At 41.6% G+C, this 26,484-nt stretch overlaps 1 protein-coding gene across 2 annotated transcripts in view; it reads right to left on the bottom strand.

Annotated features, from left to right (window-relative positions):
• Positions 1-26,484, bottom strand: part of fh (fumarate hydratase) — a 54,543-nt gene that overhangs the window by 16,390 nt on the left and 11,669 nt on the right. For both annotated transcript variants that reach the window (XM_059648643.1, XM_059648642.1), the window contains exons 2-6: positions 18,428-18,562; positions 15,634-15,744; positions 7,414-7,590; positions 6,878-7,060; positions 2,305-2,470 (exon numbers count right to left, since the gene is read on the bottom strand). In XM_059648643.1, the coding sequence (XP_059504626.1) occupies positions 2,305-2,470; positions 6,878-7,060; positions 7,414-7,590; positions 15,634-15,744; positions 18,428-18,562 (772 nt within the window). The remainder of the gene's footprint in view (positions 1-2,304; positions 2,471-6,877; positions 7,061-7,413; positions 7,591-15,633; positions 15,745-18,427; positions 18,563-26,484) is intronic.

Below are 26,484 nucleotides of genomic sequence, written 5' to 3'. Positions count from 1 at the left end.
GTCTGGTTTTCTAATTTTGTTAATCACTATCACCTCAAAATAAATGATACAAAATGTTGTGGCAGGGTGTACCTAACACAAGCAATCACATGCTGAAATACATTATTCAATATGCATTGATAATGAAGAATGAAGCCCTCAGATAACAGGTACACTAAATCAATCACCATCCAAAAGAGGAAAAGACGAGATTAATGCCTTTCAAAGTGCCAAACATTTTTTATGCCTTTAAATCAGACTTCCATTTATGTAGTTTCTTCTCCATTATTTTCAATGGTGCATGCTAGATTTGTTCACTTCACACAATGCATCTATAAATAAAATAACAGAAGAAATAGGACAGGCCTGCCCCACGATTTATCAAGATCATGGCTAATCTGCCCTAGGCCTCGACTCCTCTGTTGTGGTAGCCCAAAGCTTTCACCTTCCTCCTATTCAAAAATCTATATACCTCCTCTTTAAATATATTCAGTGATCTGAATACATTCCACAAGTCTCCAAGTCAAAGAATTCTAGACATTCACTGGCCTCAGAGAGAAGAAATTCTTTTGCATCTCAGTTTTAAAATGAGGGTCCCCGATTCTGTAAATCCTCTAGATTAAGGTTATCCCACTAATGGAAACCACTTCTCAACATCCACCTTGATCAGCCCCTCACACATCTAAACCCTGATAAAGATAGGCCTAACTTTATCAGCCCATTCTTAATAAGTCAAACACTTCATCCCAAGAATCAGCCTAGTGATTCTCTTTTGAACAATCTACTGTGCCAGTAAATCCTTGCTTAAATACAGAGACCAAATGTGTGCACAGTGCTCTAGGTGTGACCTCACCAACACTCCCTACATGTTTAAAACTCCACGCCACAGCCATAATGGTCAAAATTCCATTTGCCTTCTTAATTATTTGCTGCACTTGCATGCTAACTTTTTGTGTAACGTGCACTAAAACAGCCAGATGCCTCCGTGCTGCACTTTTTTGGAGGCTCCCTCCAACTTAATTATAATCTGCAATTTGATTCTTTCTACTCTAGTGTATAACCTTACCTTTTCCTATTTCTATCTGCCAAGTTTTTGTCCATTCACTCAACATATCTCTCTCCCCTTGAAGATTCTTTATGTCCTCATCACAACATGCCTCCCACTACTTTTGTATAGTCCTCAGCTTTGGTTACATTGCACTCTGCCCCTCTTCCAAGTCAGTAATATAGATAGTACATAACTGAGGCCTTAATTCTTGTGGCACTCCACCAGTTAAGTCTTTCCCAACTTAAAAAGACCCATTCATCCCAACACTTTGCCATCTGTTGTTAACCAAACCTCAATTCATGGTAATACACAACCCCTAAATATCATGAGCTCCTATCTTGTGCAATAGCCTTTTATGTAGCAGCTTGATGAATGTCTTATGAAGCAGCTTGATGAATGTCTTATGAAAATGCAAACACACTACAAATATCAGTTCCCGTTTATATTCTCAAGTAACCCTGGAAAATTTGTCAAATGTGATTAGAGTTTCACAAATCTGGCTGACTCTCTTTCATTGTGTTAAGCTTTTCTAAATATCCTGCTCTTTCTTCCTTATTATTGGACTCTCGCATTTTCAGAGCAGATATTAAGCTAACTGACCTATAGTTTCTTATCTCCTTTACTTCTTGAACAGGGGTGTCATATCCACGTTTTTCCAATCCACTGGAATCCTTGGATGCAAGTTGCCATGTCCTGGCAAAATTCCTACCTTTAGTTTCATTATTTTGTAAAATACTTTGTCCTTGTTGATACAAACTGTTGTAAGGTCCTTCCTCCCAATTAATACATTATCATCTCTGGCATGTTAATAGTATCTTTCAGAATGTACGATGATATAAAATATTATTTTAAATTATTTGCAATTTCTTTGTTCCCCATTATTAATTCCTCAGCTGCATCCACCAAGGATCCCACACTTACTTTAGCTATTCTCTTTCTTTTCATATACCCATAGAAGCCCTTACTCTTTGTTTTTATATTTCTTGTCAACTTAATTTATAATCAATTTTCTCCCTCATTAATATTATCCACTGCCGGTAGCTAAAACATTTCCAACCCTCTGACCTAACACTTGTTTTTGCCATTTTGTATGGTATGGGTTTTGGCTGAATATTTTCCTTAACTGTCTTTGATAACCACAGGTGGTTTATCATTCTCATTGAGTCGTTCTTTTGATTGTAATGGAGTTTTGCTGAGCATTATGAAACATAGTAAGATGGAACTGCATCATCAATAAAAGTTATAGCATAGATACTGTGTGCAATCACACATCTGACCTGTAAGTTCTGAGATTTTGGCAGCCACTTTCTCTGCGAACCCTATCTTTGTGTTCAATCCTGTTCCCACGGCAGTCCCGCCAGCAGCTAGCTCATATATTCTTGGCAGTGCAGCCTTAATCCGTTCCATACTATATTTTATCTGCTGTACATAGCCACTAAACTCCTAGATTTGAATAAACACAATAAACAGTGAATTTCATACAACATTTTAAAACAAAAACCTGCCACAATACAACTCAGTCAATTTGAAAGGCTATTTCACAAGACGACACCATGGTCACGGTATTTTAAGAACATGTCCTTTTTTCCCCCCCCAAGAGACTAGTTTAGCAAGCTAACCTTTTATCTTGGACAACAATGTTTCAAGTCTACAGAGATTGATGAGATGATGATTTTCTTTTGCTCTGGTGATCTCAGTCCAGTTCTTGGCATGAGACTCCGCACAAAATTGGCCATAATTTTCCACAAATTAGCATTTTGACTCCTAGAAGCACTATATACTGAGAATTCTGGGGACATGTGTTCAAATCCTGTCATGGCAGATGGTGTAATTCGAATTCAATCAAGAATCTGGAATTAAGGGTCTAATGATGACCATGAAACCATTATTAGAAAAACCCATCTGGTTTACTAGTGTCCTTTAGGGTTGAAAACTGTCATCCTTATCTGGTCTGGCCTACATGTGCTCTAGATCCACCACAATGTGGTTGATTCTTAACTGCCCCCAGGGCAATTAGGAATTGGCAATAAATGCTGGCATAGCCAGAGAAGTCCACATCCCATGAATGAATAAAAGAAAAAAATTCTGGGCGCAGCAAGAGGTAGGATGGGAGAGACACTTCGGCAACAAATAAACTCTGCTGAATTTTATGCTAATGTACAATGCCAAAGCAGAGCAAAAGCAGCTTCAAAACTGACATTTATAAGACTTAACAAGAGATTATTTGATAATGAAGCTGGGTGCTTAAATGGGTAAATATTCACTAACAGTATTATCATTTACATGACTGAATAAAAAACAAATAGCTTCTTTCCAATTCTCATCTGTAGATGACACACCAAATCATTTCAGTTTGATAGCTACAGAATGGAAATAAAGTCCAACTTTCATTTTAATTGTGTTCTTCAATGGATTAGCCACTGGTTACACACAATTAAATGGGTACAATGGTACGGATAACTGCATTTTTGATTAGCAAATAGAAAATGAATACTACGCACCATTGTTGGGCATGGGATCTCAATACTCGTGTTTGCACATTATTTGTGTACTTTAACCTCTGTATTTGTTGACAAGATGAAAAACAGAGTGTTTTCATTCATTACGCGTTTTCCTTCCTTGTTGATTATTTTCCACAGTTCACCAATAAGCAATGACTAACACAGCTGAAAACACCAAACTTCAGCACCAAGGAAACACCAGCAACATTATAAGGAGATGGGTGACAGACTGATGTATTAGAATAATTAGGTCAGTAGGAGAAGTCCAAGCAATGATGAGCATAAAAAGAAATAGCCACTCTACCCAAATGTATGACCAGTCCCCATGGACTCAACATTTGAATTCTGCTATTCAGACTTTTGCACCTGCCAGGGATAGAAACTACCTCTATCAAAGTCATAAAGAATATCTCTACATGGCTGAGACATTGATAGGCAATGCTTTCTCATTTATCTTAATCCACCTGCAGCATTTCACATATTGACCACATCTTCCTCTTCCTCAAAGTCTCTCTATTGTCATCAAACTTGGAGGGAGTGGACTTGTTTGATTACATTCTAATCAGCTAAACATAGTCAAAGAACCATACGGGATAACGTACTTTTGTGCTCTCACACTTTAATCATCGGTAGAGCCGGAGGATCAGTTCTTGGTTCGTCCCATTCGTCATCTACGAGTTGCCCTTCGGCAGCACCATGTGAAAAGCACAGCATCAGTTTTCGCACGAACTCTGACAATATCCAACAAAGTCTCACCATTGCCTTTCTCAATCTCTGTCAGTAAACGACCTTACTGCTTATTCAACATTTAGTCATGGCTTAGATGAAATTTCCCTCAAGAGAACACTGGGAAGATGAAAGCCAGGGCCTTTGGTTTCCATGACTGCTGACTAGTCACTAACTTCATCCTTCTTTGACAATGATCTAAGGCTGAAGCACATTATAAACAATCTTTGCATCATATATAACTGTGACATGCACCATAATTAAAACTATCTTCTTTGTTTTTCAATAATATCACCCAACGCTGACAACAGATAACATGAGGCAAAGCAAAAGTCCTCACCCACGCCATAGAGTGGTACATCATGGAAACAGACTCTTCAGTTCAAAACCTTGTCCATGCTGATCAGATATCCTAAATTAATCTAGTCCCATTTGCCAGCATTTGGCCCATATCCCTCTAAATCCTTTCTTTGTAGATATACATCCAGATGCCTTTTATATGTTGTACCAGCCTCCATCACTTCCTCTGGCAGTTCATTCCAAACATACACCTCCCTCTACACGAAATTGTTGGCCCTAGGTCCCTTTTAAATCTTTCCCCTCTCACCTCAAAACCTATGCCTTCTTGTTTTGGACTCCTCCCACCCCAGGGAAATAAACCTTGGCGATTCACCCTATCCATGCCCCTCATGAGTTTATAAACCTCTTTAAGGTCACCTCTCAGTCTCTGGCTTCCCTGGGAAAATTGCCCCAGGCTATTCAGCCTCTCCCTATAGAACAAACCCTCCAACCCTGACAACATCCTTGTAAATCTTCTCTGAGCCCTTACAAATTTCACAATATGTTTCCAGCAGAGAGACCAGAACTGCATACAGTATTCCATAAGTGGCCTAACCCATCTCCTGTACAGGAGCAACATGGCCTAACTCCAACACTAAATGCACTGACCAATAAAGGCAACGATACCAAATGCCTTGCACTGCCCTGTCAATCTGGGACTCCACTTCAAAGGAGCTATGAATCTGCAACTCCAAGGTCTCTTTGTTCAGCAATGTTCCCCAGGAACTTGCCATTACAAGTATAAGTCCTGCCCTGATTTCCATTTCCAAACTGCAGTATTTCACATTTATCTAAATTACACCCCATCTGCCTCTCCTTGGTGCCTTGACCCATCTGATCAAGGTCCTGTTGTACTGTGAGGTAACCTTCTTTGCTGTCATTACACCTCTAATTTTGGTGTCGTCTTTCTTACTTCTAGACTTATTATTCTAATGCACTCTTAGCCATAATTCATCTTCTATTATCAATAAAACTGGAGTCATTCAAACCTCTGCGGTCTATATCCCGACTGGCACCAAGTTACTATGTTTGCTAATCTACATAGCCTTGGTTCCTTACTTTCAAATCTATTCATGACTTCAACCCTCCCTGTATGTGTAACTTCTTCCAGCTCTGTAACTCTCCAAGTCCAATTCTGAACTCTTGAGCATTGAGGACATTAATCACTGCAGAGTCAATGCTATTCTCAGTTCCTAAAATTCAAATTCCCTCGCTGCCTCCTCTTCTGCTTTCAAGATACACCTTAAATCAATGATTTACCAATTTTTTGGTCACTAATATGTGATTCTGGGTCCAATTGTTTTATAATGCTCCTGTGAAGCACCTTGGACCACTTTACTCAGCTTAAAGTAACACTTATTAAATTCATGCCAGATTTCAAACTCTAGTGAATGGAAATGGAGTGAAATTGGACTTCAGTGATACAACAAAGTCGGCAACAGCAAACTGGCAAGCTGTTTTACACCTGGCTTGACTTTCTTTACAATGGATCCTGGCTAAACAAACATACAATTGAAAAGAGAAGAAGGGTCCAGACCCGAAACATCAGCTTTCCTGCTTGGCCTGCTGTGTTCATCCAGCTCTACGCCTTGTTATCTCCTATACAAGTGAAAAAGCTTCTCTTTTTGAACCACACACAAGGTATCATCTGAAATACCAGACACTGCAGCTAGTCAGTCATTTCAATCAAAAAGCAATATTGCAGCGATAGTCCTAGAGGGCTGCTCTCTCATGAAGCATGACTGGCAGTGACCTGACCTGACCTGAGATTAACTACACCTCAAACAAGGGGCAAGGTTGAGAAGATGTGACACTCATGAGCCAACTCAGCCAGTGTGGAAACTGAACCTGTGCTGCTGGCATCAGTTTGCACTGCAAAAGAGCCATCCAGCCAACAAAGCTAACCAACGCCCTGTGTGTTGAGCTAATCAGAAACAGCTGACAGCAAAATAATATTGACTTCAATGTTACGGACAGATCAGTGGCACGGTCCGTGGATGTGCCAATCCAGGCTGAAGTCTCTTTCCTGCTACATTTCACATTGCGAGCCCCAAAGTTCAGTTGTGCTCTCCTAAGACACTGCTCACATGGACTGACCAAAAGGTGTTAACGAATCCATCAAAAACATGTGTTTCATTTCCAGAAGTGAGTTGACCTATTGTGCATTTTAAGCATTTTGTTTTCTAAAAAGGGACAGGTTCAAAATCTTCACATTGTTCCTCTTTACTGTTGTATTATAACTGTGAGAATTCATACCACTTTACCAGGTTTTCTATCAATTTACCTGGCCTAATGAAAGAGGCACGGCGTCTTGTGTATGAGTCCGGCCAATTTTAATGATGTCAGCAAAATCCTTGGCTTTCTCCTCAAGTGCATCATGTAGCTTCTGCAGTCCAGGCAGCAGCACTTCATGAACTTCCTTAGCAGCTGCAATGTGCATAGCAGTGGGGAAAGTGTCATTTGAACTCTGGCAATGAGGGAAAGAAGAGGCAAAACTGCTAAACGTTGTAACAATACATAATCATCTTGGTAGGTTATATTTTCACATAGCTTTAAACTTTACACAGTGAACAATTTCAATTTGGAAACAACTACAATGAAATAAAATTGAACTTTTTCGTGCCTTCAGACTGTTTCATTTCTGAGTGAACCCTCTCCCAAGATAAAGAGAAATATATTTCCTATTCCATAAGATGACAAATAATGTTTAGACAGAATAGATATCATATTGCAAACTGCCATCACTCTTTTCCGGATCGTGACAAGGGAAAAAATAAGCTTTGTACTCCAAGAGCATTTAACTAAGTTCTAGATAAGTACCTGGCTCTTGTTTACATGATCATTGGGATGCACAGGATCCTTGCTGCCCAGTTTCCCTCCAAGAATCTGAATTGCCCTATTGCTGATCACTTCATTCACATTCATATTTGTTTGTGTTCCAGAGCCAGTTTGCCATATCACCAGGGGAAAGTGATCATCCAATTTCCCAGCAAGCACCTGCACAATAAACACAACAACAAACCTCATTTTCAGATTCTTGCTCCATGTAGGCAAGAGAGTACCCGTTTTAATTTATCTGACAAACAAAATAAAAAACAGTAATATGGTCACAGCACAGCACGAACAGCATAGAACATTACTCAAATCACGGGCATTGGGATTTCTAAATGGAATAGTTATTTGTTGCTATGATATCAGATATTGATATTTTGTAGTGCTAATCAAACTCCTTTTATCAACAAAGGTTACTCGCTTGTCAGCACTGTACAGAACTGATGTACATTTACAAAGCACTGTCCATTTGCTACAATACAGTATTACAATGACTAACCAGAACTTTCCAAAAGAATAGAAAGAAAAATATTGAGATTTTCAAGACAAAAAATGTTTATAATCAAAGTTTTATTTTCAATTCTTAGAGTGCAATTATTCACTGTAATGGTGCTACCATAAGTCAATTGCTATCTTCTCCAAGACATTCCCACTGTTAAGAATTTTCCTTGAAAGGCCAGGCAGATAAAAGGAGCTGGCTGCATTAAAATTGCAACAGAAGCAGACCAGTGCAGCAAAAAAAAACAGGCAAGATACATTATATCTTTAAGCCTGCGATATCTAGGCCAGTGATTTGGAGGTCAGTACTAATTGTTTGCATTCCAGAATGCATAGTAGCTAATTTACAATGAAATATAAATCCAAAAATCCAAAAGCCACAAATTGACTATTTTCAATGAAAAGAATTCTTAAATTCATTACATTGGTCCAGTGGTATTAGCACTAAGAGTGGTAATATCACTATTCTCACTAATAGTGATAGACTACTCATCCAGACAAGTAATGTTCTGGAGACCTGGATTCAAATCCCACTAGATGTGAAATTTTATCATAAAATAATACAATAATAAAAATATGGAATTAAGAGTCTAATGATGATTATGAAACGTTGTCGATTGCTAGAAAAATCCATCTGGTTCACTAATGTTTTACAGGGAAGGAAATGGCCATCCTTATCCGAAATGGCCTATATTTGACTCCAGACCCACAGAAGTGTAGCGGACTCTTACTGCCCTTTGAACATTAGGGATGGTCAGTAAACATTGGTCTGGCCAGCAACACCCACATTCCGAAGAGCAAATAAAGAAAATTAAACTTTGATAAAACAGGACTACAGAAGTAAACAATATGCACTATGCCAAAATTCAAAAGTATGCAAGTGTATATTCATATTATTTTTAAAAGATATAGTATTAGGTCTTTTGCCTCCAGTACGACACCCCAATAGCTTTGCATCGTAATGTTGCAATTGTACTCAATATCATTTTCATGTCACAGAATCAGAGTCATACAAGCTCAGTCCAACTCCTCTGCACCGACCAGATATCCCAGTCTCACCCAGTCCCATTTGCCAGCATATGTCATTTTCTGAAAAGCATTGAGTGAGTTAGAAAAACAGAATAAATGATGTGAACTTTCAAGGTGCAGAGAAGCACGAAGTCCCTCTCCACATTAGATGTCACTGGGCTGACTATGTAGCAAAAGAGACACAAAATGAGGTATTTACATACTTGTAAAACGAGTGTTATTGCAATAAAATAATTAACATAGTGAACTACACAGGCTCTTCAAACAGGGATGGATGGTGACTTCGAACAGAAATAGTTTTGTCTTATTTCTATCCTAAGAAGGAATATTAACAGCTAAGACCACAGTGAGGGTCTACCCCAGTACAATTAAAATTCTGTCTCTAGGCACTCAATGGAAGGCTGTTGTGAGGATTGGGTGGAACAGACGTAATGTAGATGCAAAAGACGCAGACAAATTTGTACTCTGCAACTGAATTTTTCCATATTAAAATATTTTAAATTCAGCTCAGAGGGCACAGGTTCCATTAAAAAATGTTATGTTTCTTTTCTATTCATTTTGTGGGATATGAGTGTCATTGGCTGGGCAGCATTTATTGCCTGTATTTATTTGCTCCTGAGAAGGTGGTGGTGAGCTTCCTTCTTGAACTGCTGCAGTCCACCTGCTATGGGTTGAGCACAATGCCATTAGGGAATGAACTCCAGGATTTTGGCCCAGCAGCAGTGAACAAACAGTGATACATTTCCAAGTGAAGATGGTGAATGGTTTGATGGGGATCTTGAAGGTGGTGGCATTCCCATATATCTGATGCTTTTGTTCTTCTACATGGTAGTGATCATGGGTTTGGAAGGTGCTGTCTGAGGATTTCCGGTGAATTTCTACTGTGCATCTTGTAGATAGTACACAGTGCTACTACTAAGCGTTGGTGGTGGATAGAGTGGATGCTTCTCGATGCAGTGCCAATCAAATGGGCTGCTACGTTCTGGATGGCATCAAGCTTCTTCAGAGTGTTTGGAGTTGCACTCATCTAGGCAAGTAGGGAGTATTCCATCATATTCCCAAATTGTACCTTGTAGATGGCAAGCAAGCTTTGGAGAGTCAGGAAGTGAGTTATTTGTTGCATTATTCCTAGCCTCTGACTGCTCTTGTAGCCACTCTGTTTATGTGCTGAATCCAGTTGAGTTTCTGATCAATGGTAACTCCCAGGATGTTGATAGTGGGGGATTCAGTATTGGCAACACCACTGAACGTCAAGAGATGGTGGTTAGACGATCTCTTGTTGGTGATGATCACAGCTTGGCACTCGTGTGGCACGAATGTTACTTGCCACTTGTCAGCCCAAATCTGGATATTGTCCAATTGTTGATAATAAAATGTGAGGCTGGATGAACACAGCAGGCCCAGCAGCATCTCAAGAGCATAAAAGCTGACGTTTCGGGCCTAGACCCTTCATCAGAGAGGGGGATGGAGTGAGGGTTCTGGAATAAATAGGGAGAGAGGGGGAGGCGGACCGAAGATGGGGAGAAAAGAAGATAGGTGGAGAGGAGAGTATAGGTGGGGAGGTAGAGAAGGGATAGGTCAGTCCAGGGAAGACGGACAGGTCAAGGAGGTGGGATGAGGTTGGTAGGTAGGAGATGGAGGTGCGGCTTGGGGTGGGAGGAAGGGATGGGTGAGAGGAACAACAGGTTAGGGAGGCAGAGACAGGTTGGACTGGTTTTGGGATGCAGTGGGTGGAGGGGAAAGAGCTAGGCTGGTTGTGTGGTGCAGTGGGGGGAGGGGACGAACTGCATCCACTGTACCCGGTGTGGCTTCCTCTACACTGGGGAAACCAAGCGGAGGCTTGGGGACCGCTTTGCAGAACACCTCCGCTCGGTTCGCAATAAACAGCTGCACCTCCCAGTCGCAAACCATTTCCAGTCGCAAACCATTTCCACTCCCCCCCCAATTCTTTAGATGACATGTCCATCATGGGCCTCCTGCAGTGTCACAAGGATGCCACCCGAAGGCTGCAGGAACAGCAACTCATATTCCGCTTGGGAACCCTGAAGCCTAATGGTATCAATGTGGACTTTACCAGCTTCAACATCTCCCCTTCCCCGAATGCATCCCAAAACCAGCCCAGTTCGTCCCCTCCCCCCACTGCACCACATAACCAGCCCAGCTCTTCCCCTCCACCCACTGCATCCCAAAACCAGTCCAACCTGTCTCTGCCTCCCTAACCTGTTCTTCCTCTCACCCATCCCTTCCTCCCACCCCAAGCCGCACCTCCATCTCCTACCTACCAACCTCATCCCACCTCCTTGACCTGTCCATCTTCCCTGGACTGACCTATCCCCTCCCTACCTCCCCACTTATACTCTCCTCTCCACCTATCTTCTTTCTCCATCTTCGGTCCGCCTCCCCCTCTCTCCCTATTTATTCTAGAACCCTCACCCCACCCCCTCTCTGATGAAGGGTCTAGGCCCGAAACATCAGCTTTTATGCTCCTGAGATGCTGCTGGGCCTGCTGAGTTCATCCAGCCTCACATTTTATTATCTTGGATTCTCCAGCATCTGCAGTTCCCATTATCATTGTCCAATTGTTCCTTTGGATATGGACTGCTTCAGTGTCTGAGGAGTTGTGAATGGTGCTCAACACTGTGCAATCAATTATGCACATTCCCACTTCTGACCTTATGATGGAGGGAAGGTCATTGATGAAGCAGCTGAACATGGTTTGGCCTAAGACACCGCCTCGAGGAGCTCCTGCAGAGGTGACCTGAAGCTAAGATGACTGACCTCCAACAACCACAACAATCTTCCTATGTATCAGGTATGACTCTTGCCACTGGAGAGTTTTCCCCTGATACCCAGTGATTCCAGTTTTGCTAGGGCTCTGTGATGCCACACTCAATTAAATGCAACCTTGATGTCAACGGCTGTCACTCTCACCTCACTTCTGTAATTCAGCTCCTTTGTCCATGTCAGAACCAAGGCTGTAATGCAGTCCGGAGCTGAGTGGCCCTGGCGGAACCCAAACTGGGCGTCACTGACCAGGTTATTGCTGAGCAGGTGCTGCTTGATAAAACCGTTGATGACATCTGCCATCACTTTACCAATGATCAACAGCAGACCGATGGGGGTAGTAATTGGCTGGGTTGAATTTGTCCTGCTTTTTAATGTACAGGACATCTTGGGCAATTTTCCACATTGTCAGGTAGACGCCAGTGTTGTAACTGCACTGAAACAGCTTGGCTAGCGGAGTGGCAAGTTCCAGGGCACAAGTCTTCAGTACTATCACTGGAATGTTGTCAGGAACCACTGGTCATTGCAGTGTCCAATGTCTCCAACCGTTTCGTGACATCACGTGGAATGAACTGAGTCGGCTGAAGACTGGTATCTTTAATACTGGGGACCAGTGGAAGGAACAGAGATAGATCATCCACTCGGCACTTCTGGCTGAAGATTGCTGCAAATGCTTCGGCACTGATCTTATCTTCTGCAATGATGCGCTGGTCTCTTCCATCATTGAAGATGGGGATAATGCGGACATCCTGCCCCAATGTGTGTTTTAATTGTCCACCCACCAGCATTCATGACTGGATGTGGCAGGGAGACAGAGCTTAGATCTGATCTGCTGGTTGTGGGATTGCTTAACTCTGCCTATCACTTGCTGCTTTTGCTGTTTGGCATGTAAGTAGTCCCATTTGGTGGCTTCACCAGGTTGACATCTCATCTTCAGGTTTGCCTGGTGTTGCTCTTGGCATACTCTCCTGCACTCTCCACTGAACCAGGGTCGATTCCCTGGCTTGATGGTAATGTTTGAGTGGGGGTATGCCAAGCCATAAGGTTGCACATTGTGCTGGAGTACAATTCTGCTGCTGTTGATAGCCCACGGTGCCTCATGGATCCCTGGTGTTGAGTTGCTAGATCTGTTCTAAGTCTGTCCCATTTAGCACGCTGATGGTGCCACACAATGGAGGTTAATGTCAATGTGAAGGAGAGACTTCGTCTCCACAAGGACTGTGCGATGGTCACTCTTACCGTTACTGTCATGACCAGGTGCATCTGTAGCAGAAAGATTGGTAAGGATGATGTCAAGTATGTTTTTCCCTTGTTGGTTCCCTCACCAACTGCCACAGACACAGTTCAGTATCTACTTCTTTTAGGACACAACCAACTCGATCAGCAGTACTGCTGCTGAGTTCCTCTTGGTGGTGGACATTGAAATTCCCCAGAGTATATTTTGGGCTTTGCCATCCTCGTGCTTCCTCTAAGTGTTGTTCAGCTGAGGGAGGATGGTACATGGTAATCAGCAGGAGGTTTCCTTGTCCAAGTTTAACCTGAAGCCACGAGACCTCATGGAGTCCACAGTCAATGCTGAGTATTCCTGGGACAACTTCCTCCCGACTGTATACCCACTGTGCACCACTTCTGCTGGGTCTGTCTGGCCACTAAGACAGGATATATCCAGGGATAGTGATGGTGGTGACTGGGACATTGTCTGTGAGGTATGATTTAACAAGTATGCCCATGTCAGGCTGTTGGTTGACTAGTCTTTGATTCAGCACTCCCAATTTTGGCACTAGCCTCCAGATGTTACTAAGAAGGGCTGTGCAGGTCGACAGGGCTGTTTTTCCCGTTGTCTTTTCCGGTGCCTAGGTTTATGCTCAGTGATCCATCCGGTTTCATTTCTTTGAGACTCTGTAGCGATTGCTACAACTGAATGGCTTGCTAGACCATTTCAGAGGGCAGCTGAATGTCAACCACATGTCGTGCGTCAGGAGCCGCACGCAGGCCAGACCAGGGGAGGATGACAGATTTCCTTCCCTGAATGACATTAGTGAACACGACGAGTTTTTCCGACAATCGTCAATGGTTTCATGGTCATCAGTAGATTCCAAATTCCGGATTTTTATTTCTATTAAATTCAAATTCCACCATACGCTGTGACAAAATTCAAACCTGGGTCCCCAGAAGATTCCTCAGACGGCATGCCCACCCTGGGCCTCCTGCAGTGACACAATGATGCCACCCAAAGGTTGCAGGAACAGCAACTCATATTCTGCTTGGGAACCCTGCAGCCCATTGGTATCAATGTGGATTTCACCAGCTTCAAAATCTCCCCTCCCCCGACCGCATCCCAAAACCAGCCCAGCTTGTCCCTGCCTCCCTAACCCGTTCTTCCTCTCACCTATCCCTTCCTCCCACGTCAAGCCGCACCTCCATCTCCTACCTACTAACCTCATCCCACTTCCTTGGCCTATCCGTCCTCCCTAGACTGACCTATCCCCTCCCTATCTCCCCACCTACACTCACCTCTACTGGCTCCAGCCCCACCGCTTTGACCTGTCTGTCTCGTCTTCATCTATCTTCTCCTCTATTCATCTTCGATCCGCCTCCCCTTCACACCCTATTTACTTCAGAACCCTCTTCCCCTCCCCCATTTCTGATGAAGGGTCGAGACCCAAAACGTCAGCTTTGCTGCTCCCCCAAAATGCTGCTTGGCCTGCTGTGATCGTCCAGCTCTTCACCTTGCTATCTCGGATTCTCCAGCATCTGCAGTTCCTATTATCTCTTAATGTAACCTTCTCAGTGCAACTGCAAACTAACTTAATCTGGCTAATATAGAACATAGAACATTACAGCACAGTACAGATCCTCCGGCCCTCGATGTTGTGCCGACCTGTCATATGATCTCAAGCCGATCTAACCCACACTATTCCATGTACGTCCATATGCTTGTCCAATGATGACTTAAATGTACTTAAAGTTGGCGAATCTACTACCGTTGCAGGCAAAGCGTTCCATTCCCTTACTACTCTGAGTAAAGAAACTACCTCTGACATCTGTCCTATATCTTTCATCCCTCAATTTAAAGCTATGCCCCCTCGTGCTTGCCGTCACCATCCTAGGAAAAAGGCTCTCCCTATACACCCTACCTAACCCTCTGATTATTTTATATGTCTCAATTAAGTCACCTCTCAATCTTCTTCTCTCTAATGAAAACAGCCTCAAGTCCCTCAGCTTTTCCTCGTAAGACCTTCCCTCCACACCAGGCAACATCCTAGTAAATCTCCTCTGCACCCTTTCCAAAGCTTCCACATCCTTCTTATAATGCGGTGACCAGAACTGTACGCAATACTCCAAGTGTGGCCGCACCAGAGTTTTGTACAGCTGCCGCATAACCTCTTGGTTCCGGAACTCGATCCCTCTATTAATAAAAGCTAAAACACTGTATGCCTTCTTAACAGCCCTGTCAACCTGGGTGGCAACTTTCAAGGACTTGTGTACATGGACACCGAGATCTCTCTCTGCTCATCTACAGTACTAATGGTAACAGTTAAAGTTTCTCAGTGTAAGTATGTCAGGCATTTTGGTAAAGATAAGCAGCTAGAAAAGGAGCAAATTTTCCTTTCACTCTCATTTTAAAGTGCTTTCTCATCTTACAAGTTTCCCAGAGCTCCAAGAATTCCAAAACAACCCTATAGACATTTCAATGCACCCTTATCCTAACGTTGCAACTGACTATGGTTCGTCTCTATGCTGGCATAGCTACTTCCATTGCTGTCTCTGACCTCAATTACAATATTCTTTGTTTCTCTCAGCTTGCATTCTCAATTGTGCTGGATCGTGTCTTGCTGCCCCTCGGAATGCATCATAGCGTAAATTATAAACCCGTTCCCCCCAGGCTGTTCCTACCTCATCAGCTGCCTTTATAATGCTATCCGCAATCTTTGGGTCCAAACCATATTCCACATTCACTTCTGCAGCAGCTCGCTTCAGAATGCCAAAGGCTTTTATTACTTGGATCTGTGAACCAAAATAAAAAGATGAAGTAACATCAAACATCTCTCTCTCACCACCACTCCCACCCCGCCATCACCACCCCCCACTGCCAACACCTCCACCCCCCTGTCCCTCCTTGATTCACTAATCGAGAGGAAAGTGCCTGGGAAGTGCACATTGATTTGCTTACCAAAATATTATCTTTGAGGTACATCTGAAGTCTCAGTGAGCTTACTGAGTCACAAACAAAATCATGCTCACTGGATTCTAAGTCATTAAATCTTCAGCATTTCATTCATGGCCTAATCAGGTCTTTTCAGGCTTCTGAAATTGAAAAGTTTTATATAGAAGGAAACAAAAAGTGAAAAAAAAAGTGTGCGAATAAAAACCTAAATCTAGTCTATCTGTTCAGATGAGCTCACAGCTATTGGTCAGTTGCCAGAGTCACAGCACAGAAGCAGATACTTCGATCCAACACATCTGTGCCAACCAGGCATCCCAATTTGATCTCGTCCCATTTGCCAGCAGTTAGCCCCTATACCTTTAAATGCTTCCTATTCATTTACCCATCAAGATGCCTTTTAAACGTTGTAATTGTACCTGCCTCCACTTCTTCCTCTGTCGGCTCATTCCATACACGCACCACCCTCTGCATGAAAGCTACACCTCAGGTCCTTTTTAAATCTTGCCCCTCTTACCTTAATCCTGTGCCGTCTGGTTTTGAACTCCCCAACCCTCAGAAAAAAACCTCTTCACCCTATCCATGCTCATAATGTTATAATCGTCCACAAGGTCACCCCTCAGCCTCCAACACACCAGGGAATAAAACCCCAGCCTATTCCACCACACCCTATAACTAAAACACTCCAGTCCCAGCAATATCCTTGTAAATCTTTTCTGCACCCTCTCAAGTTTAACAATATCTTTCCTAGTGAAGGGCGACCAGAACTGTCTGCAGTGTTCTAAAAGTAGCCTCACCAAACGTCTTGTACAGCCACATCCTAACTCCAACATTCAATATTCTAATCAATGAAGGTTTGTGATACCTTGCTCTGCACAATTGGCTCCCACATTTGTCTACAAAACAGGAAATTCATTTAAAAGTACGTCACCAAATTTTAAGTTTTTTCCTTTCATCTCTCTCTCTCTCTCTCTCTTTCTCCAAGCTGCTTGTCGGTAGATAACGAGAAAGGACAATGGCAATTACAATTAGAAGCACAAATCCTGCAAAGTTTTCAAATCTAAAAATCACGTACAACAACAAAGAAATGGTAACCCACAACAGCCTTCGCACCTCAGTATAATTAAACATAAGGAAAGCCATTCTGCCCATCAATCCAGAATGATCTGAGATAAAGCACAGAACAGTGAATCTGAGTAACTTATGCCACCAAGTTCTAAAATACTCCTGACATGAGGTAGACGTTATGCAGACGTTTTAGTTGTTTTCCTGCATATTTAATACAAACTGACACACTAACTCCAATTTTACACTTAAACAGGTGTTAAACCGTCATTTCCTTTTCAGTAAAAGAATACATTACAGAACATTCCCAAAGTGCTTCACTGCCAATGACATACTTCTGGAATGTAGTGACTGTTGTGATAAAGAAGGTGTGGAAGCCAATTTGTACATAGCTAGCTAACACAAACAACAGCATAATCAGATAATGTTTAATGATGTTGATTGATAGTTAAGTTTGGCTAGAGCACTGGAAATAACTCCTTTCCTCTTTGAAATAGTGTCATGGAATCCTGAGTAGGGAAAATAGGGTCTTAGCTTAATGTCTCATCTGAAATGATAGTAATAACTGCCAATGCTGGAGTTAGAGATAACACAGTGTGAAGCTGGAGGAACACAGCAGGTCAGGCAGCATCTGAGGAGCAGGAAAGCTGACGTTTCAGGTTGTGATCTTTCTTCAGAAACGTCAGCTTTCTTGCTCCTCTGATGCTGCCTGACCTGCTGTGTTCCTCCAGCTCTATACTGCATTCTCATCTGAAATGATGCATTGTTTCAATACTTCACTCGAATGTTAACCTTGACGTTGTGCTCAAGCCCTGAAGGGGGATCAATTCACAACCTTCTTACTCAAGACATGAGCCATACTGATACTGATCCACAAGATCTCTTGAAAATAATACAATTATTTGTTTTCTTAAAGGAAAGTCAATTATTTTCAACCTGCACTACTTAATTTCCATGTGGATCATTTGCTTGCATTAAAGCCATATAAACTAGAAACATTTAGTGCATATTTAAGTGTCACATCATTATCATTGGTGCCTGAGATAAAATTAATAAACATCAAGTATTTTTTTTAAATGAAGCACATTTAATCACATAAAGTAGTTGGAAAAACCTTACAAAGAGATCAATTTCAATTTCAAAGACTTTTGCCTGAAGCTGCAATGAGATGATTCCTGCTACTATTCTATTTTCTTTAAATTAGTTAGAAGTCTGACCAATTACTGCATGTCCAGAGGCTTGTAACAAGGCAAGCAAACACTCATTTGGTCCTTACAGCAAGTGAATTAGAAATTAAAATACAATTCACTACGAAGGATGTGATGAAGGGGGTGGGAGATAGGTGTGGAAAAGAGAGACAGAGAAAAACAGAAGCGAGGGGCAGAAAGAAAGAGATAAAAATTACAAGAACCAAATGACCAATATTCACATTAAAAATTAAAATTTTGCCAATTAACTTACTGGCATCCGCTCAGACATCCCACCGATTTTGAAGTTCATCATTGATCTAACTGTCTGGGCTCCATAGTATTTGTCATTTGGCACCTTTAGTTCACCAAAGGTATCATATTCGATTCTGTAGACTTCCGAGCTTTCCTAGGTAAGAGAAACAAGCAGAATGTTCATTGTTCCAATTTTACAATGTATTTTTGTAATAATTCCAATAATAATAATCTTTGAAATGTCATTTAACATGATGCATATCTAAGCTTTAGAAATTATGGAAAATTGAAATTAATTGATCTTTTTAAACCTTCTGTCATTTGCAAACAATAGCTGTTCCAATAAAGTGATTTTCCCTCTATCAAAGAAGAGCTTACATTTAGATTTAGACTTTATTGGCACATGCACTCCAAATACAGAAGTACAGGAGTACAGTGAAAAGTATATAGTGTCACCATTTTAGGTACCAAGTACCTAGGTACAAACTTTATATACAAAGCAATAAGAGAAATAGAGTTAAAACATTAAGCATTGCTTCACAAAGTAGAAAAATAAAGAAACCAAGGTAATAGTTAACATTAAAGAATTCTGTAGTTTAAACTGAGAAGATAAAGGAATAAGTGAAAAATTCAACAGGCTTTGATTAGTCCTCAGCTTATCTTGCTCTCTGGGAGGCCTGAACTGTCTTACTGAGCATTTATTTAGCACCTTTAACACAGAAAGATATTCAAAGGTCTTTCACAAAAGCCATGTGCTACCTTCCTCAAGTCACAAATAAAATCAAAAATTTGGTCAAAATTGTAGGCTTTAAAAATGCTCCTCCAATAACAGGTAGCGGTAAACTAAAGGGATTGGGATAGGAATTCCGGTAGAGAGATGTGCCGGAGAACAATAACATTGGGCTGATATTGTGTCTTTGAAAAAAAATTGTATCATTTCCTCTAACCTCAAAAACGTTAAATATTACTCCACATTCTGCCCTCTCATTATTTTGTACCAGTAATTATTTTTCAATGGCTTTCATTTGTTTTTCCGCCCCTCCTCTCACGTTTTATCATTATCTGAAATTACATTTTAAGGCATGAGCTGGAACTTTTCGGTGCAAGAGCATTTTTACAAAGGACTGAAATGTTGCATTGTAAATCAACAAACACATAATGAAATGTTTGAAAACATTATTTAAAATGCGAATGATTAATAAAAATATTTTTTTCCAACTGCATCAGTGTTAGATTAACAGCAAAACTTGCACCACTTGTTCTTTGTCAAATAATACAAATCTTAAAACAAATAGGTGTAGAAATATTGGAATGCTGACTCAGCACAATTCCCACCCCCTGGAATAGAATGAGAAGGTCAAATAACAACGGTGTTGACCAACCAGCTCAGGTCAATTTCTAACCTGTCCTGTGGCTAAATGGTAAATAAGTAATTTTCAAATATGAGCATTGCAGTCTTGGATCAATCACAGTCAAGCATTAATTCCAGTGCAACTGAACGCAGCAGACCACAGTTCAGACAATAATATCCCACTGCACTACATGAAAATATACAAAATCCTGGTGTGTAACATAGCCCCAACTTAGTTAGCTCCAAATGGTTATGGCTATGAAGCTGTGGAACTTGACCACATCCTGGCAGGAGTACCGAAATCTAAGTACCAGAGTTATCTGACCCCCACTGAAACCCCACCTAAAATATTCCAGTTACCTGTAACACACTGACATTAGAGATAACTCACATCCAGAGATAACAAGTGTACAGTTGGATGAACACAGCAGGCCAAACTGCATCAGAGGAGCAGGAGGGCTGATGTTTCAGACCTAGACCCTTCTTGAGAAAAACTGACACACTGACATTATCAGGTTTGTTTCTAAGGAGGTGCTCTAAACAGTTCCTGTCCTGTGACTAAAAATACTGATCACTAGCCCTCGATGATCTTACTTTTTCAGTATACAGCATTGCAAAGAAACATCTTTATGTGTGTTGTTTCAGTGTTATTCAACCCACATCATAACGCATAAAAGAAATCTCTTTACTGGTTGACCAAAAGTATTAATTCTGAATCAACCATAAATTTTTCCTCTAAGATTGAACCTGTGTGCTTCCAACTCAATACTCAGTTCTAATGTCATTACCTTATAACAACAACTAAATGATCCTGAATTCATTATTAGATATGCTGAAAATTGAATGCTCTGGAAAATTATAGAGCAACGTTGTTTTATTCAAAGCTGGTTAGATGTGGCCAATATCTAGGTCAGTACTTATTGCCCAACCTGAGTTGCCATTGAGAAGGTGTTGGTGGACTGCCTTCTTAAATCATTGACAGTCCATTTGGTGTAAGTCCACCGTAATGTCTGTTAGGCAGGTAGTTCCCAGATTCAGACTCAATGACACTGAAGGAATGGTGATTGGTTCTACAGTCACATTAGTGAGTGGCTCAGAAAACAACAAGCAGGTAATGATGTTTCAATGTAGCTCCTGCCCTTGTGCTCCTAGGTGCTAGTGGTCATGGGTCTGAAAGGTGCTGTCTAACAAGGCTATCTGAGCAATGCATCTTGTAGATGGTGCACACTGCCGTTATTGGCAATATGGGTGAGGGTGCCAATCAAGCAGGCTGCTTTGTCCTGAGTAGCTTCAAGTTTCTTTTCGTACTGTTGAGCTGCATTCATGATGGAAAGTATTCCATCACAATCCCAACTTGTGACTTGCAGATGGTTGACAGACTTTGGGTTATCGGGAAGTGAATTACTCAGCAGAATTCAGCCTGTGAACTACTCTTGAAGCCACTGTATTTATATAGCTAGTTCAGTACAGTTTCTGGTCATTGATAATATCCAAGACGTAGATAGTAGGGGATTCAGTGATGGTGATGCCATCAAGCATCAAGGGGCAATGGTTAGATTCCCTCCTGCTGGAAGTGGTCTTTGCATGGAACTTCTGTGGTGAGAATTCGACTTCTCAGTCCAAGCTTGGATATTGTCCAGATCTTTCTGCATTTAGGCATGGAGTTCTTCACTATCTGAGAAGTCTCAAACGATATTGAATAGTGAGTAATCATCAGTGAACATCCCACGTCTGACCTTACAATGGTGGGCAAGCTGTTGCTGAAACAGGTGAGGATGGTTCAGCCCAGGGCACTATCCTGAGGAAGTTCTGCGTTAATTTCCCCGAACTAAAGTGACTGACTTCCAATAATCAGAACCATCTTTTGTGCCAGGTACGACTCCAAACAGTGGAGACTTCTCCAGGTGATTTCTATGGACTCGAGTTAATGGGATCTTTGATGCCACACTCTGTCAAATGCAACCGGATGTTGATCCTGAAGAAGATCTGCATTTCAATGCAGAGAAGCGGGAGTTGATGCATTTTTGTAGGAAGAACATTGAAAGACAACATTAAGTAGGGGATACAATTCTAAAGGCAGGCAAGGGATTCCAGGAGCTGAGGGACCTGGGTGTAGATGTCCAAAGATCATTGGAAGTAGCATGGCAGGTAGAGTGAGCTGCACGCATGCCAGTATTCTCAGATTTATTAACAGGGACACGGAGTACAAGAGCAAGGAGGTGATGCTGAATTGTATGAGACATTTGGTAGACCTCGGTTGGAGTACGATGTACTGTTCTTGATGCTACATTACAGGAAGGAGTGTACACATTGGAAAGAGTGTGGAAGCAGTTTACGAGAGTGATGAGAAACTACGGATATAAGGACAAGCTGAACAAGTTGAAACTGTTCTCCTCAGGAAAAAAAAAGAGAGCTAAGAGATCTGATTGAGATTTTTCAAAATCATGAGCAGTCGAGATATAATAGATATGGAGAAATTGTTCTTGTTATAAAAAGAAAAATAAGCACAGATTTAAAGTGATCTGCAAAAGAAGCTGTGGGGGGGGGGGGGAAAGAAGAGACGAAGTGAGGAAAAACCTTGTCACACAGCAAATAGTTAGAATATGCAATGCACTGTCTAGAAGTGTGAAGGAGGCAGGTTCAACTGAGGCATCCAAGAGGCTATTGGATGACCATTTGAATAAAAATAATGTGCAAGGGTACCAGGAAAAAGCAGGAGACTGGCAATGATGCACATTTAATGAGCTGGTGTAGGCATGGTGGGCCAATGGCCTCTTTCTGCAGCATAACACTTGAGATTTTGACCCAATTCTTCAACTGATATGGTCTGCCAAGGCTCAAATTTCATGTTCAAAATAATCCAGAAACTCTTGTGACCCACTGAAAGGCTGCAGTGCAGCCGTCAGTTACAGGGATCTAAGAATGGCATCAGCAGAGCCTAAAAGCAATGATCAGGATACATTACCACAAGCAACACCAGGACTGGGAAAAAGAGTTTTCTTCTGTTTGCCACCAGGGATTCATCCAATGTATCCACCAGGTTATTCCATTTGAATTAGTTTATGGGTAACATGTGCAAGAACCTCCATAACCACTCAGGAAGAGAGGTGTTTTAAATAAAACAGAAGGGCTTTGTAGCAGAGTTCTGACAGCAACTCTTCTGAGACTGTGAAGTGGTCTGGAAACACTTGAAAATCTACTGAACAGTGATGAAACAAGCAGCAGACAAATCATGCCACCAACACTAAAGGTATGGTTCAATGACCTGTACAGAGTAGCAAAGAGTCAATCTGTTTGAAAGCCTGGATTAAGGAAAAAAAGCAAAGTTGCGCTCATGTCAAGTAATAAAGCAATACTGCTGCCAAGAAGGGAACAGTCAAGTTTGTCACATTGTGATCAATCTAGAGGATGAGGGTAACAGTAGGGAATAATTGAAAGGAGGCATGAGGGAAGCCTACACTGAATGTTATAATGCCTAGCGAACAGCTACAGGTCATTGTTTGCTCACCAAGTTACAAAGTTGATTTAACAGGATGGATCGCTGCATTTAAAAACAAAAATAGATAGGTCAGGTTGCACGAACCTTCTTAACACGATGTGGATGTGGGAGAGATCTCTTCCATAAGGCAACATTCTTATTGGCTGGACCCAGACAAGTTGGCTCAAGTTCAGGAGGAGATTAACCGATTGCTGGGGCACCAACTAATCGAGCCTAGCAGCAAGTAGGTCTCTTTGTGACCACAGCCAGCTCCTAATTGACACCCCTACAGCGGGATGATTGCATAGACAGTAATGTAGTTGGTTTTACCTACTCTTAAGATAGATTTACTTTAGGGCTGCTGAATTTTCCAATTGCATGCAAAAAGGAAAGCTTCATCTTCGTAACTCTGGGTGGATTATGCCAATGTCAAGTTATGCCATTCAGAGTCCAAAATGCCCCTGCAATTTCTTAAAGGTTGATGAATCAGATAATGGCAACTCACCTCATTGCATTGTGTACCTACAGGACCTCCTCACATACAGCAACATGTTGGGAATTGCACTAAAAGCAACTGGAAGCCCTCTTCTAGAAAGGTTAGCTGCCTAATGGTCAATCTGGCGAAGAACATGTTTGCTTAGGCCCAAGTTGCCTATCTAGAACATAGTGAGCCAGCAGCACTACCTAGGTTTCAAAGATAGAAGTAACATCACAGTTCCCCATTTCCACAATAAACAGGAAATTGTATGTGTTCTACTGACAGTTCATCCTGAACTTCATTACAGTAACTGCGCCATTGCCAGACCTATTGCAGAAAAGAGTAGAAAGGTATTGTGGACTGAAAAATGTGAAATTGCCTTTGGAAAGCTGAATGCCGCTTTAACAAGCAAGCCAACGCAGACAACTCCAAACATTAAACAAGTATTTAAGGCAGGCAGTGTTTGATGATATTCATGGCTGTAGGCAATTATGCATGCATGTTAATCCAGACACATGAATAGAATTTACATGTGATGTCATATGAAAATGCAGTACTGTGCATATGCAGGGAAGCTCAAGTGCTTTTGAAACAGGATTTAGCAGCAGGCAGTGAGAACACAGGATAGGAAAGGAGATGGTACAAAAGGGGATATAGGGAAGGGGTGGTAGTGAAAGGGAGGCATAAGGAAAAGAAAGTGGGGAGGTTGCTAGTGGAGACCCAGACCTGGGGAGGGGATGGTGATGAGGCATCAGGACCAGAGTCCCACCATCTTCTTGTACGCTTTACTGAAGCAGGGTTGCTCCTGGCTTGATGGCAGTGATAATGGGGAAAGTGCTCGGTCTTGAGGTTGCAGATTGCTTTTGAGTACAATTTAGCTTCCGCTGACAGTGGTCCAAAACATCTCATTGATGTCCAGTTGAGATACTTAATCATTCAAAATCTATCCTATTGAGCACAGTGATAGTGCCACACGTCACGAGGGAGGGTATCCTCAGTGTGAAGTCTGGGGCTGTGTTTCCATAAGAACTGTTGCCGTGGTCAGTCAAACTGACAGTGCTATGGACAGATCCATCTGCGCTGGTGAGGATGTGGTCAAGTATCTATTCCCCTCTTTGTTAGTCCCCTCACCACACAGCATTATCAGGCTCTCTTGATTACTAATAACATGTATTGTTTGCAAATCTTAAAAAATACACACTGAACTTTGCTTGAGTTGCAAATGGGCATTTCTGTTTATTTCATAAGTTCATTCTTTGGAATTTAAAATGTATAAAACCAGAACTACGACTTAACAATACAGCAGGCTGGTGTGGATCTGTAGGGACAGCAGACAATCAATATTCTAGGTTCTACAATTCATCCAAACAGAAAATCAAGCAAAATTATCCATTTAGTAGACTTGTACACAAAGGAAAACAGTGGTAGCATTGCTTCCTTAATCAAGTATACCGCCAACAGTTCCAACGTTTTGTAAGGGTAAAATGACAATAAAAATGAGAAATCTATGTTGCAAAAATTTGTACTGCAATAACCCTGAAGATAACAGCAACATTTAAAGCCTTTTTGAGCAGCTAACTACATTAAAAGATCATTTAGCTGACAATAATGCAAGCCTGATAGATTGATTTTTGAACTAATTTTCCAAACTGTCATCAGTTTCCCCATGTCTGTTAATAGGGTTGAAGTTATGAACACATCTTGGATCTGCTCCAATTCCGAACTCTTTCCTATATACTTGCACACAAATATATATATATATATAAACGGTTCAACTGGCTAATCTCCAGCTTTTGTAGCTGTCACTCCAGCTTCCCACGGGAGGAGATTTTTGCTTTGCCTTCTTTCTAGACATATAGCTTGATTATTCAAACCTTTTGTCTCAAGTTCTAAACATGCTATCTGCCTTTGTTTATAAAGAAAGTGAAAGATATGTAAGAAGTCCAATCAACAGGATTAAAAACTCTAGTATCGGAACAATTATTCAATCTCTCTGCTAAAAAGAACTGATTCACAATAATTTTAAAAGGGACATAGATACATATTTAATATTGCAACATTTCTTAGAAAAACATAAAGTATATATTGTACCATGTGTTAGCAAGGCTGGAATTAAGAAGATAATATAGTTGAATGTGTGCCAAAGTGCTGGTTTAAAGAGGGAGGGTTTCAAATATCTGGATCACTGGTATTTCTTCCAGCACATGAGGGATCTGTACAAGTGCGGGTTGAACTGAAAAAGCAGGGGCTCTAATATCCTTGCAGAGAGGTTTGTTACTGCCACTTGAAAGAGTTTAAACTAGTGTGACATGGGGGTGGATCAGCACGTGGAGTGGTTGTGAAGGTAGAGATTGAGTAAGTCTAATGGAAAGGACAGACAGGACTGGCAGTTTGAGATATATTTACTTCGTTGCCGGGAGTATAACAGGGAAGACCGACAAGCTTACAGCCTTGATTAGTAAGTGGAACTATGAAGTTGTAGCCTTTACTGAAACTTAGTTAAGGGCAGGACTGGCAGTTTAGCGTTCCAGGGTTTAGATGTTTCAGGCATGATAGAAAGGAATGTAAAAAGGGTAGGGGAGTTGCATTACTGATTTCAAGGAGGATATCACAGCTGCACTAAGAAAGGGGATCTTGGAGGGGTCATCCATCAAGGCCATGTGGGTAGAATTTAGGAATAAGAAAAGTGCAATCACTGTGATTGGGTTACTCTATTGGCCCCCTCTATTTCCTGCTGGATATTGGGAACAGATATGGAAGATCATGGAA

Source organism: Stegostoma tigrinum, chromosome 9 (genome assembly GCF_030684315.1).
Source record: "Stegostoma tigrinum isolate sSteTig4 chromosome 9, sSteTig4.hap1, whole genome shotgun sequence".
Classification (NCBI taxonomy): Eukaryota; Metazoa; Chordata; class Chondrichthyes; order Orectolobiformes; family Stegostomatidae; genus Stegostoma; species Stegostoma tigrinum.
This window is presented reverse-complemented; position numbering and strand designations above follow the sequence as displayed.